This window comes from Triplophysa dalaica, chromosome 2 (genome assembly GCF_015846415.1).
Source record: "Triplophysa dalaica isolate WHDGS20190420 chromosome 2, ASM1584641v1, whole genome shotgun sequence".
Classification (NCBI taxonomy): Eukaryota; Metazoa; Chordata; class Actinopteri; order Cypriniformes; family Nemacheilidae; genus Triplophysa; species Triplophysa dalaica.
This window is the reverse complement of record NC_079543.1, coordinates 14,969,956-14,985,870: the sequence shown is the minus strand read 5'-3', so window position 1 is coordinate 14,985,870 and position 15,915 is coordinate 14,969,956. Positions and strand designations below refer to the sequence as shown.

Sequence of the window (15,915 nt, the reverse complement as noted above, 5' to 3'; positions counted from 1 at the left end):
CGATGATTTAGGTTTCACACGCAGCCCTCCGCAGCCTACAAGGATGACATCAGTTTTGAACTCACTGGATTCATCCACTGCACCAGCCGATCTCAGTTTCATCTCAGCTGACTCATTTATAGTGCAGGCCATCGAACCGCTGTCCAACATTGCACTCAATGTCACCGTATCTCCAATCTTCACTGGTGTATAAAAGAGGCTGTCACGTCCACCAACAACATGCATGTTCTGATAAATGACTTCTGAATGATCAAGATTTCGTTTGGCCAAAAGGTATGTATTCTCAGACTCACAATCATCAATGGCTTGGGAGTTACAATGAGGACCCGCACGGCCTCCCTCCAAATACGGGTCTGCTAGTTTCCCTCATGCTGTGTCTGGGCTGAAGATTGTTTAGGACAATCCTTCTTTGTGTGCCCTTGGGAAAAGCATGCGAAACACAGTTTTTCTGTCATGCAGTGTGTCACTGTTGTGTGTTTGCTGTCATTACAGACTCGACAGGTACTTCTGACAAGACTGCGCTGCTGTCTAGAGCCATGCCTTGGGTTGGAACCATCACGAAATTGCACCCTGCCCATGAGCTGCTCCATCATCTCCATCATTCGAGTGAGTAACTGACTCTCAGCCTGTTGTGTGTGTTGAGATATCACTGGTGGCGGAGTTGAGCAAAAGTAGGGCTGATGCTGTGCCTGAGTTAGTGCTGGTCTAGGCTCTGACTGGCGATGTGCCTGAGTATCAGGCAAGGAACTGACTGATAGGACTGGAACAGTAGGCGACTCAGTCTTTGGGCAATCGTACATATTATGTTCGCTGTTCAACACTGCAGTTGTTTGGCTCCTCAGATTCACTGAACAATTCCCCCGACTCCTAAATTCCCTCTGGTAATCATCAATCCTGCTCTGTATTTCTTTTGCACTCCATTCTTGAACAGGCTTGCATCTGAACATACTCGCCAAACTGGGATCAGGACAGAATTTAACAAACATCCGTGTTACCTCCTCTCCTATGTTGTCAAAACGTTTCCCTTGTCTTCGCAGTCCCTCATCTGCCAGATCAGCCGCTTTGTTAATTCGAATCCAGTAGTCCACAGGATTCTCTTTGGCTCTGGGGAGTGTGGCATAAAAATCTGCAAGTGGCAGGCAAGACGTCGCTTCACTGAAGTACTGCATAAGAATGCCATAAATTAACTCAGGGTCCCGTTTGACATTGAGCGCATCATCACTGCGAAGGCTGATTCTGACAACGTCCCTTGCCTTTCCAGCTAGTCTACTCATTATCTCTTCGGCTTGCCCATGAACAGGGCACATTTGCTTTCTTAAGTAAGCTTTTGTCCTGTCCACCCACTCCTCAATGCCATACTTATCAGAGCCATCACCCCTAAATGAGTCATGTTCAGACTTCATGTGCACTGTAACTTGAGGTGCAACCATTTGCGTATGTGAACACTGCTCTGTACGTGCTGGTGTCTGATTGTAACTGAGTGGGTTGGTTTTGCAATCAGCATTAGCGTTAACTAAGCCAGCAGACACTAGTTTTGCAACTATCGACTTGCCAATCTGCGAACCTAACTGGCCTACCATGTCTGTCAGGTGCTCAAAAGCAACTCTATCAACACCAGGTGTCGAGGTGTATGGACCCTCACCAGGAACACGACTAACAGGAGTACCACCCGGGGACTGACTCAACCCAATACCCCTACCACTGTCATCATGTAACTGTGGTCGTCCAGCCCTCCGATTAACTTCTTCACTGAAGGTACCACCTTCGGCGCTACTTAGTAACCTCGTACCCCTTCCTCTAGAGAAACCCATGTTACCATAACATGATGCATCCAGATCACCATCATATTCAGGTTTCTCAGCCATAATGAAATCAAAAATTGTGCATGAAAAATTATTTAAAAAAAAAATAGAACAAGAAAAATATCAACGATATTGATTATGAGAAAGCGCACTACTTGAAATTATATCTTGACCACGATGAAAGTCAAATCAGAACTACATTCCATGTGTCCATGCATTGTGTATGTTATAAACTAATGAACAGTCCCAATGACAGTGTGTGAGTATGTGTATACTGTCCGCGTCAAATCATTGAAGACTTGACCCTTCTGACGAACTTGACCTGGTCACAGCAATGAAGACTCTATCCACGATGAACTCGATCTTCACACAGCAATCAAGGTCGATCTGCATCAAGCTGATCAAGAGATCCACGGAGTCACGGCACCAGTGTGACGGATAGGGAAGGACACACTCACAAATGGGGTTCAACTTCAATTTATCTTTTTTTGTAAACAACAAGAAGAAAGAGTTTACATATTGGCTGATGAAATACTGCAGACATTGATATGGACTACAGCATCGCCACTTAAGTCTGCTGCCGTTACCACAAACTTGTATTATCCATATTAAACACATAGTAATGGTATACAATGTGAGAAACTTAACACAATACTAGTGACAAGTACACTAATGTAAATGTACAGAATAGTTAAATGGCAAATAACATCAGTTATACCCCATTAATTGAGAATTAACATTTATAACAGAATAAACATAAAAGCAACATACCTTTTTTTGTAAACAACAAGAAGAAAGAGTTTACATATTGGCTGATGAAATACTGCAAACATTGATATGGACTAGAAAGATAGAAATTACACATTCACTCGACTCATAATACACATAATCGTCAGATAGTTAGAACAGACGCAAACATCAGAAGAAATGAATCCGTGCTCGCACATGTGACGCACATGGAAATTCAATACACCTTATAATACTCCCAACACTCGTGTAAAGTGCTAAATGCATTGTCTATATATACACATACATGTATGCAATGTAAGGCGTCGAAAAGATTCGCTCAAAACTCATAATTTTCACAATTAAATAGTTAATTTGTCAGAGCATGAAAAATTATACATACCTACAGCATCGCCACTTAAGTCTGCTGCGGTACGGCAAGAGAAGAGCGACAAACTAAAATATCTGCAGTACCTTTAATAGCCACCGGAGGGAAGCCTTCTAACATCAAAAATATAACCAAAATGCCTTATTTTATGAAATTCACAAGATACTCTTTAAATCAAATGTTCTTTTTAACCCCGTTACACATAGTTATATTCTTATTTTATTGTAAGTGGTGTAAGTGTAAGTAGTAGTGTAATGTAGTGTAAGTGGAGGCTCAGGAAGAATAACTTCTTGCACAGGATCTGGAACCGCGACAGGTGCGTCCCAGTCTATTCCAAGAGTGCGATGGTCTTCCTACAGAATAAGTGACAATAGTTAAAATTAACACTTAAGTAATTATGATAACATTTACATTTACTCTTTCAAGAGACACTTTTATCCAAAGTAATTTACAAATTATCAATCTAAAAATATTACCAATTAATGTACCTTACAAAAATTAGCAAAGGTTGAAAAACATAGTTGCTATGGTTAAACTAGTGTATGGTAACCACAACTTAACTATTGCTTTGTTACACAAACCGCAGTTTAACAAAAGTTTTTGTAGTATAATATTTGTTATACAAACAACATTCACTCTACCACAAAAACATAGTTACTTCACTTTTTGTAAAGGACAGGGAAGAGAGCTAATGTGCATGCATATTGCGTATTATTGTGTGTTAAATATTCTGGCAAAACAACATTGATAGGTACCTAAAAGAATTTATAAATTACAGAGATCATAAGATCACTTATCAAGCATCATACACATACTGTATGCAGAAAGAGCTGCGAGTTCATTACATGGCCTGCTAGCCACAGCTGACTGGGAGACATGTTCCCTTCTGTAGACAGGGAGTGATTGTCCCATGTTCTTGTCAACATTTGAAGATGATGATTTAGCCTTGGAAGCATGATGTAATGAAGGCAGACCAAATGAAGGTCCTGATCAGGATCCAACAGCGAAAGTTAAACAGAGCTGACACAGAAGGGCAGATATGATTTCGGCACCAAATCTATCCTTGCATTATTTATAGCTCGAACTGCTGATCCCCAGGGTCAAATGAGTTGATGTGATTTGTTAAAGGCAGTTTCAAACCGCATTTGTATACTGTGGCAACTTTAATTCCTAGAAAATACATAGCAATAGGTAAATTATTATTTCACGCATGTTTTTTCTAAAAGCATATTAGAATACCACATAAACATAAACAATATATATTTAAACAACATAAAAAAATGGTTTTCACCACATGGGGTCTTTAATGATGTGAAAAAAAATCACATTTGTTTATTTTGAAAATAACATTCCATTCCATTCCATTTTCTACCGATTATCCAAACTACCTCGGGTCACGGGGAGCCTGTGCCTATCTCAGGAGTCATCGGGCATCAAGGCAGGATACACCCTGGATGGAGTGCCAACCCATCGCAGGGCACACACACTCACTCATTCACTCACGCACGCACTCACACCCTACGGACAATTTTTTCCAGAGATGCCAATCAACCTACCATGCATGTCTTTGGACCAGGGGAGGAAACCGGATTACCCGGAGGAAACCCCCGAGGCACGGGGAGAACATGCAAACTCCACACACACACAAGTCGGAAGTGGGAATCGAACACCCAACCCTGGCGGTGTGAGGCGAACGTGCTAGCCACTAAGCCACCGTGCCCCCCTTGAAAATAACATAATTTATTAAATATTATAGTTTTAAATTAACAACCACTTTACATCCTCTTTCTGGATGTTCCAGCATAAACCAGGCCACCTCCATGTTTCCCCGCCTTTGTCACTTCTCACTCGGTGAGGCAAACCATGCTCGTGGACTGCTTCAAGAAAACAGTCCAAAACACTTGCTGCCTTGTTGTTGCTGTTTGCCTTAAGGTACATAATCTTTCTGTTGTAGCCATAAATGCCACCATGGACAACGATTCTCCACCTAAAAGGCAGACAAAAAAAATTCCAGCAATAACACAATACAAAATCAATCTTATCAACAAAGCTTAACTGAAAAGATTGTGGTGGCTGTTAATATGCCACAGAGACAAAGGACCAGGCACTGAATATGGTCGCCTTTGCGTCAGCTGTAAATCCAGACTACGCAGAACTGTGTCCACTGGATCAACATGTCTAATCATTTCTAGAACCCGACTGCGTGCAACCCTCAAAAATATTAAGAAAACATGAAAATATTGTACAAGGCATAAATGAAAATGACCAACATTTTTTATAGAGCCCTTATAAAAAAAATTGACGTGTATACTTAAACATAACTATTTTAAATCATGATTTCATCATTTTAATCACTACATTGACTTAACGCTCCTTGCATTATTTAAAGATGATTTTATGTAGAAAACAGTAAATCAGTCAATATGACATTGGGTGGGTCACATATTGTAGCATGCAGTAATATCTGTATTGTAGTAACTTGAAATTGATCTTTAGAATACTGCAGTGTTTGTCCCATCTAGGTAGACGACCTCAGTGCTTAGGAATTTATTTTGAATAATGAGAAAAATTATACCAAATGCATTCATTTATCCTGTAAAAATTCTGCCAAAAACATTAAGCAGATTGTTTGTTAAGAAACTTAACAGATGGGATGAAAGGAATGTTCTTAAATGCAAAGCCTGTTGACCTTTATCAATTCAATTCAAGTTTATTTATATAGCGCTTTTCACAATGTGTATTGTTTCAAAGCAGCTTTACAGGGGCAAACAGGAAAAACAGAAAAGTTAAAACACAGCACAGTGCATGGTATTTATACAACGAGTAAGTTCATTCTAATAAATAACATCTAATTTCTAAATAAATAAATGAATGAATGCAGTCTCCCGGTGAGCAGGCCAACACTGCCCTGCTGTGGCGAGGAACCCAAACTCCAATGATTGATTAATGGAGAAAAAAACCTCGGGAGAAACCAGGCTCAACCGGGAGGGCCAGATCCCCTCTGACGTGTCATAGCTGCACTCAGACTGGTGACATGTGATTTTAGTTTAGCATTTAATACCAAATATTGTAACTTCAGCATTAATAAGACAAATAGTCCGTCTTTGCTCTTGGTTGGGGATGTAGTGGTCTGAGCTGGGATGGTCCGATGGTCATATTTCTCTTGGCAGCTGGTGGAATTGCCTTAGATGGAGCTGGGATGGTCAGTCAGTCTGCAGCTGTATCTGGTGTAATCTCAAATTGGGGATTGGCATCTGTCGGTCGTCTGGACATGGTGGAACTTCTTCCTACCTCGGGATGGGCATCTGTCGGTCGTCTGGACATGGTGGAACTTCTTCCTACCTCGGGATGGGCATCCCGAGGCAGAGGCGGAAAGAGAATAAAGAGAATAATTAGCGTAGCTGCTGTTCATTAACTATGCATTAAGTGAAAGCTTGGCTGAAAAGATGTGTCTTTAATCTAGATTTAAATTGGGAGAGTGTGTCTGACCCTCGAATAGTATCAGGAAGGCTATTCCAGAGTTTAGGTGCTACGTATGAGAAAGCTCGTCCACCTTTGGTGGATTTTGTTATTCTAGGTATTGTCAAAAGTCCTAAGTTTTGAGATCTCAGCGAGCGTGATGGGTTGTAACGTGATAAAAGCTCGGTTAAGTAAGTAGGTGCTAAACCGTTCAGGGCTTTGTAAGTAATTAAAATAATTTTAAAATCAATGCGATAGTTAATGGGTAGCCAGTGAAGCGATGATAAAACTGGGGTTATGTGATCGTATTTTCTTGACCTAGTAAGAACTCTGGCAGCTGCATTCTGAACTAACTGTAGTTTGTTTATCGATGATACAGGACAACCACTAAGTAGAGCATTACAATAGTCAAGCCGTGAGGTCACAAATGCATGAATAAGCTTTTCTGCGTCTGCAACACATAAACTATTTCGTAATTTGGCAACATTTCTAAGGTGGAAGAAGGCTGTTTTTGTGATATTTGAGATGTGATTTTTAAATGACAGGTTGCCGTCTAATATAACGCCTAGGTCTTTAACTGTATTTGTTGGAGTAACAGTGCAGCTTTCAATTTGCAGGCTGTAATCGGAGATATTCGGTTTACTTAATTTTGGTGCTATAAGTAATATTTCTGTTTTGCTAGAGTTTAAAAGGAGGAAATTACTAGTCATCCAATGTTTTATGTCCTCGATGCACTCTGCCAGTTTGGATAGCTTAAAGGAATCATCTGGTCTTGATGAGATATATAGCTGAGTATCATCTGCATAACAGTGGAAGCTAATTCCATGTTTTCTAATAATGTTGCCGAGGGGCAGCATGTATATGGAGAAAAGCAAGGGTCCTAAAACCGATCCCTGAGGTAATCCATAATTGACTTGCGTAAGATTTGACGATTTCCCATTTAAATGGACGTATTGATATCGGTCTGTTAAGTAAGATCTGAACCATTGCAGTGCCTGTCCCTGAATACCGATATAATGGTGTAAACGATCTAGTAGTATTTTATGGTCTACAGTATCGAAAGCAGCACTAAGGTCAAGCAGGACTAAGAGTGAGATGTTTCCTTTATCTGAAGCAATAAGAAGGTCATTTGTAATTCTAACGAGCGCAGTTTCAGTGCTGTGATGCGGTCTAAAGCCAGACTGAAACTTTTCGTGCATGTCATTATTTTGTAGGAAGGTACACAGTTGACTTGACACTACTTTTTCTAGTATTTTAGACAAGTACGGGAGATTTGAAATCGGTCTATAGCTTCCAAGTTCATTTGGGTCTAAATTTGGTTTTTTGATAAGAGGCTTAATTACAGCCAGTTTAAAGGGTCCTGGGACATGTCCTAGATTAATAGACGAGTTGATTATGTTACAAATGGGCTCAATTACAGCAGGTAGTAACTCTTTTAATAAAGTAGTCGGAATGGGGTCTAATAAGCATGTCGTCGGTTTGGATGTTGCAATAATTTTAATTAAATCTTCCTGATTTATAGGAGAAAAACACTCTAGCTTTTCTTTTTGGGTGACGGCAGTAAATCAGTCAATATGACATTGGGTGGGTCACATATTGTAGCATGCAGTAATATCTGTATTGTAGTAACTTGAAATTGATCTTTAGAATACTGCAGTGTTTGTCCCATCTAGGTAGACGACCTCATTGCTTAGGAATTTATTTTGAATAATGAGAAAAATTATACCAAATGCATTCATTTATCCTGTAAAAATTCTGCCAAAAACATTAAGCAGATTGTTTGTTAAGAAACTTAACAAATGGGATGAAAGGAATGTTCTTAAATGCAAAGCCTGTTGACCTTTATGGCTCATTAAACATTAAATGACTGCTAATGAACTGGATGTCAATTGGTTTCTGAACACTTCGACATGGTTCAGTTCCAACACACCTGTCTGTATCCTTTATCATTAAATACCTTATTTCTGATTGAAACAGAAAGGGAAATCTGCAGCCATATAGTGGAACTATTGGATACTAAATGTTCAGTGAGCCAAGCACTTTTTTTCTCCAAATAGTGACATGAAACATTAATGAGACATCTCCCCTAAAGTTGGTCTTGTAATAAAATTAATTTTCTGTGACTAAACTAAAGTAATATGGCATTAAGTATTTCCTACCTTATGCGTAGGGATCTCAGGTGCCCCACGACAATTCTATATCCACTGTTGGGGCATTGGCCAATGAAGTTGTTAATAATTGCTTTTAAGTCTTCCGAGCTTATGTTGGAATATGTCTGTCGAACGGAAAGTTTATATCTCTCCATCCACCTCCTAATAGATGAATATGACACATCGTACATCCTTGCAATATCGTGCTCTTTGAAATATTGTTCCAGAAGAAACTGCAGTTGCTCTTTTCCCACTGTCATTGTTGGCCCACGCTCTGCAAAGTTTACACAGATATCTGCTTGTGACAAATGTTCCAAACTACTACATATAACAATAAAAATCTCATCTTCTCTTGGCAGCGACACAACCGCAGCCAAACGGTGGAGAACACGAACAACACTTTCCAGCTGGTAGTACAAGCAATCCGTTTCCGATTGTTGTGGTCTTTGCGGAAGTCGAGAGCTTATCGAATTTAACTGTTCAGAGATGTGTTGAATTAATTCACGGGTGCCTAAGGAACATGTAAAATCTATGTTTAAATGCAGTTAAACGATTGAAAGGAGTGTATGACAGTACATTTGCTTTTGACAAAAGACTGATTACCAGCGTGTCGGTTATATTGAACAATATAAAACCCCGCCATTAATACTCACTCATCCATGGCATCAAAGTGATGGGAGATTTTATGTAATTGAAACTAGCTGCAGCGAAAATACCTGTCAATAAAAAAAAGAATTACAATTTAGCTAACGAACTCAACCCCACACTTTTAAATACAGCAAATGTTAATTTCCGGCCTCACATGGCTCTACGCAGACATCGGCATATGACATCAAAGTCTTGCGAGAGTCTAAGTACTCTCGCGTAGCTTTCAGACAACAGACAGATGAGCCTGTACGATATACAATACAATGGTGAACAATACAATAGAACAAACCTTGCATATTACTATTAACAATTAAATATTTTAGGCAGGGCATGTCTATTACAAGTAATACTACACAAATAAAAGACAAATTTAAATAAGTTTTCACATTACTTTTGAATAAAGAGTTATTTGAAGCACTATAAAACTGTGCTGGGCAACAAGATCTATTGCACATACACTCACCTCAAGGATTATTAGGAACACCTGATCAATTTCTCTTTAATGCAATTATGGTGGTGGTGTAATGGTGTGGGGGATGTTTTCTTGGCACACTTTAGGCCCCTTAGTGCCAATTGGGTATCGTTTAAATGCCACGGCCTACCTGAGCATTGTTTCTGACCATGTCCATCCCTTTATCACCACCATGTACCCTTCCTCTGATGGCTACTTCCAGCAGGATAATGCAACATGTCACAAAGGTCGAATCATGCTATTGATGCTATCCTATCAATATGGGCTAACATTTGTAAAGAATGCTTTCAGCACCTTGTTGAATCAATGCCACGAAGAATTAAGGCAGTTCTGAAGGTGAAAGGGGGTCAAACACAGTATTAGTATGGTGTTCCTAATAATCCTTTAGGTGAGTGTATATGTTGGCAAACATTTTATTTGACAGGGCCAGAAATGATTGCACATATACACTCAAAAAATGTGTTAAAACATCACAAGATTGTCCAGTTAAGGACAACAACAACTTGTACTGTCCCTTTAATTTATTTAACACAGGTCAACACAAAATGAGACATAATGTATTAAAAAAATAACTCAATCGGATGTTTTAATAAATATGACATCCTTTTTAAGAGTGTATTATGTTGCGGGTATACGGACGAATGTTTTGGTAATGTTAAGTCCTGCTGTTGGTAAAAGCAATAGACCTACACAAATGTAGGGAATTAGGTTGTTTACTCAGTGCTTGGGATTCTGGATTAACACGTTTTTCACACTTGAATCTATAAACACCATGAAAAGTCCACTAGGTCAAATAAAAGGGAGTACATGAGTCTTTTAGAAACATCAGCAAACATGTACATTAAATATTAAAGCATACACACCCCTGTTAAGCAATGTTTTTTGTTATGATAGCTAAATGAAGTCAGCGCCAACTTTGCACACTTTATCACATTTAATATTAAAGTTAGTGTCTGCACCTCTTTTTGGAAACTAGTGGTTGCTCCATGTGTACATCTCCCATATTAATCTATCTGGTCTATGGGGCATAGTGAAAAGAAAATCGTATTAATTACCAAAACATCTCAAATTAGCTAAACAGAAACGATGATGTAACATGTTTTTGAACAGCTTATAAAATATGTAAACAACACTGCACATTAGGAAAAGAAAACTGTAACATATGAGCCTCATTCTAATTTTTGGGTGTGGTTTAGTTATTGTTACATGTACCTGTTCTGGAAATAGCATATGATGAAGGAGTAGAAATAAATGGAGAGTCTTCAATAAACCCACAAAGCAATGGAGAAATACTGAAGCAACATCAGTTTAACATTCAAACAGACACGACACAGGGGCTTAAACACATGACAGTTTCCCAGCAATTAGATTTATCCAGGCACTGATGTATTTTATAAAATCAGTTTACACAAATCTAACATTGATTTTAGTCTTGGACTTTACAAACATTCATGGCATGTCCATGTTGACATATTGTGTACCAGGTAACATCAAAGACTGTACTTTTGTGAAGGTTAAGACTTGGTGGTGTCAGTGACAGAATCATGAAGCTGTTCTATGAAGCTGTTTTGGAGAATGTTATCAGATATGGTATCCATCTTTGGTATGGAAATTTAACAGTTCAGTTGAAGATTAGGCTTCCTCGTCCCATACAAACAGCCATGAAGATCATAGATTAAAAAGACCCTGGTTACTTACAAAGATTGCATGAGGACTCTGTGTTAAGGGAGGCATAGATTCAAACTGATTAACTGATGGGGAACTCAGTAATGGCAAAGAATTTAGATACCAAACGGCAAAACTCAATAGAACCTTTTTCTGTTACACCAGTGCCCAGTAGCAGCCCTGTCCTTCCTCCTTTTTGCGGTGAAAGTGACTTGGTAGTGCCATATAACTTGTTGCTGCTGTGATGGCAATATCAGCTACCTTAAAAAAAAAAAAAAATGAATTCACCCTGAATGATGATAATACATGATGACAAAAGCCCAAAATGTCAGTTATCAGTTATTATCATGATAAACACTTATAAGCCCTCCATATCTGGGCATTGTATTGATTGCAAGAACATGCTCCTAACATGAATGTTAAGTGTTTTAACTTTCAAATTATGCATTGTTTTTGAAAGTTGATTAGATATTAAAACAGAGGAAATAACAATATATATTACAATTATATACACACTTCATCAACACCTCCCTGCTCACCGGCACTTTTCCATCCACATTCAAACAGGCCCAGGTCACGACCCTACTGAAGAAACCAACATTGGACCCTTCTACTCCCGACAGTTACAGACCTGTCTCTCTCCTCCCATTTATAGTAAAAACACTTGAAAGGGCAGCTTTCAACCAGGTGTCTTCCTACCTGTTCCAGAATAAACTACTGGATCACAAGCAGTCTGGCTTCAAAACAAACCACTCCACTGAGACGGCACTGCTATCGGTCACAGAAGCACTGCAGCTAGCCAAAGCGGAATCTAAATCCTCGGTCCTGATTTTGCTAGACCTATCTGCAGCGTTTGACACTGTCAATCACCAGATACTGCTTGCAACCCTGTCATCACTAGGAATCACAGGCTCTACCCTCCGCTGGTTCAAATCCTACCTCTCCGACAGATCCTTCAGGGTGTCATGGAGGCGCTCGCTGTCCATGGCTCACAACATGATCACTGGGGTCCCTCAGGGGTCGGTGTTTGGACCGCTGCTTTTTCCATCTACACAACATCACTGGGACCCATCATACATGCACATGGCTTCTCATATCACTGTTATGTCGACGACACCCAGATCTACATCTCGTTTCAACCAAACGATACCACTGTAGCAGCTCGCATTACAGCCTTCCTCAAGGACATCTCAGCTTGGATGAAAGACCATCACCTCCAGCTGAACCCTGCCAAGACCGAACTACTTGTGTTTCCAGCACAGCCTACGGTCCAACACGATTTCAACATCCATCTTGGCAATACCACAATCACCCATTCCAAAACAGCCAGGAACCTCGGAGTCATATTTGATGAACAGCTGTCCTTCAATGATCACATTGCAAAGACAATACGGTCATGCCAATATGCCTTATTCAACATTAGAAAGATCAGACCCTATCTCACAGAGCATGCGGCACAACTCCTTGTCCAGGCCCTGGTAATCTCAAGGTTGGACTACTGCAATGCTCTCCTTGGTGGTCTTCCTGCAAAGGCTATCAAAACACTTCAGCTGGTTCAGAACGCAGCAGCACGCCTCGTCTTCCAACAGCCCAAAAGGGCTCACGTGACTCCCCTTTTTACACTCTTCACTGGCTACCGGTTGCAGCCCGTATCAGATTCAAGTCACTAAAGCACTTCCTGTTTGCTGAGAGAGCGTGGTTTGAGACAGAGCTCCGTCAAACTTTTTCTAAATATATTGTTTATTCCTGTTATTTCTTAATATTTATGTTCTAAATTGATAACTCACAGAGGGTTAAACCTATCCTTAAGTGTATCCCATACCAAATATCGTCATATAACGCACAGATACATTTGTTTTGTACGACCATTCGCTATTAGCACTCAGGCTGTTAGCATTCCCAGCCTTTATTTTTCTGAATATTGCCTCTATATTGCCACTGTTCTCATAATGACACCACTAATGGCTAATGTTTCAGATATTTGTTTAACGTTACCTTTGAGTGCAGATGATGAATCTTTCTTCGCACTTCAGTCAGAACTGGAAGCATTGGAGAAGCAGATCCACGATCTACTCGAGAGGCAAACACGTCTGCGAGAACGAAAAATGGCGCTGGAAACATCCCGGGCTGATGCTCGCAAAGCTGCGGTAAGTGTTCGACGTGATTGTAATACTCCTATCACTTCTACTCCGTGTGTTTCTATGCACAGAGCCCAGGCTTCAAGATCACGACGAGTCGAAATGAATTTCACTCCTGCACCTACACGGCGAGAGGCGAAATCCAGGACCGGAGCGATGAACTCTCCCCCACCGCCGCCACCGGTCTTCGAGATTTCTACGAGAAATCGCTATGCCGCCCTCTGTGAGACGAAATCCAACCCTGTGGTCATCGGAGACTCAATCATCCGGAACGTACACACCTCCTTCAATGAAGGTAAAGTGCGTACTCACTGTTTTCCTGGCGCCCGTGTTCTCGATGTCTCTGCGCAGGTAACTGCGATTCTGATGGAGGATGCAAGTGTGAGAGCCGTAGTTCTGCACGCAGGGGTCGATGATGTGAGAATGCGGCAGTCGGAGATCCTGAAGAGGGATTTCAGGAGTCTGGATGATACTGTTCGCAACGCATAGCCCACAGCTAAGATCATCGTATCAGGGCCACTTCCTACTTACCGACGAGGGAACGAAAAGTTCAGTAGACTATTTACGCTTAATAATTGGGTAATGTCATGGTGTATTGAACAGAAGCTGCTCTTTGTAAATAATTTTGATCTGTCCTGGGAGCGACCAAGGCTCTTCCGCCCTGACGGGCTGCACCCCAGCAGCATTGGAGCGGAAATTCTGTCTGACAACATCTCAAAGACGTTACGCATCATTTGACTAGTAAGTACAAATTTTAACCATAGTCTGTGTTGCTCTCACCCACCTGTTAAGAATGTTACTGCTTCCAAATGCATAGAGACTGTGTCTGTCCCCCGAATAATACATCCATCCATCCATCCATTTTCTACCGCTTATCCGAACTACCTCGGGTCACGGGGAGCCTGCGCCTATCTCAGGAGTCTTTGGGCATCAAGGCAGGATACACCCTGGATGGAGTGCCAACCCATCGCAGGGCACACACACTTACTCATTCACTCACGCACTCACACCCTACGGACAATTTTTCCAGAGATGCCAATCAACCTACCATGCATGTCTTTGGACCAGGGGAGGAAACCAGAGTACCCGGAGGAAACCCCTGAGGCACGGGGAGAACATGCAAACTCCACACACACAAGTCGGAAGCGGGAATCGAACCTCCAACCCTGGAGGTGTGAGGCGAACGTGCTAACCACTAAGCCACCGTGCCCCCCCCCCCGAATAATACAACCAAATAATAATTTATTTAAAAGTCAGAGAAAAAATCTTATCATAATTAAACCAAAAGACAATATATTTAATCAGCAAAACCAACGCCTAAAGTTTGGGCTACTTAATATTAGATCACTAAATCCAAAGGCAGTTATTGTAAATGAAATGATCACAGACAACAGTTTTGATATACTTTGCCTTACTGAAACCTGGCTTAAGCCAAATGATTACTTCGGTCTAAATGAGTCTACTCCACCAAGCGGTTATATTCATGAGCCACGTCCGGTTGGTCGAGGTGGTGGTGTCGCAACAATCTTTAGAGACTTTCTTACCGTTACTCGGAGAACAATGCATACATTTAAATCATTTGAAGTGCTTGCGTTGAACATAACTGTTCCAAATAAAAGTAAAAAACCATTGGTCTCTCTTACATTGGTTACTGTGTATAGACCCCCTGGGCCTTACACTAATTTTGTGATAGAGTTCGCAGACTTCTTATCGGATCTATTGGTTAACGTCGATAAAGTACTGATTGTTGGAGATTTTAATATCCACGTAGATATTGCTAATGATCCATTAGCTGTGGCGTCTAAAGAACTGCTAGACTCTTGTGGTGTAACACAATACATCAATAGACCTACTCATCGCCTTAATCATACCCTAGACTTGATTGTATCTCACGGAGCCGATCTAACCAATATCGATGTTATACCTCAAAGCGACGATGTTTCCGATCACAATCTTATAACATGTACACTGCGCACTGCAAAAATCAGTTGTATATCTCGTTATCGACAGGGTAGAACAATCACCTCAACTACTAAAGATAGTTTCGTAAAGAACTTGCCAGAACATTTCCAACTAATATAGAATCGCTCGATGACATGACCAGCAACATGGGCACTATTTTCTCTAATACATTAGAAGCGGTCGCACCTATGAAGTCAAAAAAGATCAATGAAAAGATCATAGCACCATGGTATAATAACACCACTCGCGCCCTAAAAAGAGAAACGCGTAAACTTGAGCGAAAATGGAAACAAACCCAATTAGAGGTCTTTAAAATTGCATGGAAGGAGAGTGCAAGCTGTTACAAAAAGGCACTAAAAGCAGCAAAAGCCGAGCACTTCCGTACCCTCATAGAAAATAACAAAAACAATCCAAGGTTTTTATTTAGTACAATTGCTAAACTAACAAACAAACAGACTCTACCTGACCTGGGAATTCCACCGCACCTTGGTAGCAATGAATTCAT

At 40.6% G+C, this 15,915-nt stretch overlaps 1 protein-coding gene across 4 annotated transcripts in view; it reads right to left on the bottom strand.

Moving 5' to 3' along the window:
* Positions 1-5,600: 5,600 nt before the first annotated feature.
* Positions 5,601-15,915, bottom strand: part of pspc1 (paraspeckle component 1) — a 46,159-nt gene continuing 35,844 nt past the window's right edge. For 2 of the 4 annotated variants that reach the window (XM_056770183.1, XM_056770176.1), the window contains 2 exons: positions 9,179-9,241; positions 5,601-9,036 (listed from right to left, as the gene is read on the bottom strand). In XM_056770183.1, the coding sequence (XP_056626161.1) occupies positions 8,531-9,036; positions 9,179-9,241 (569 nt within the window). In that variant the 3' untranslated portion in view covers positions 5,601-8,530. Of the gene's footprint in view, positions 9,037-9,178; positions 9,242-9,295; positions 9,418-15,915 lie in introns of those variants that run through there. The other 2 variants (XM_056770190.1, XM_056770199.1) reach the window with 2 other exon arrangements.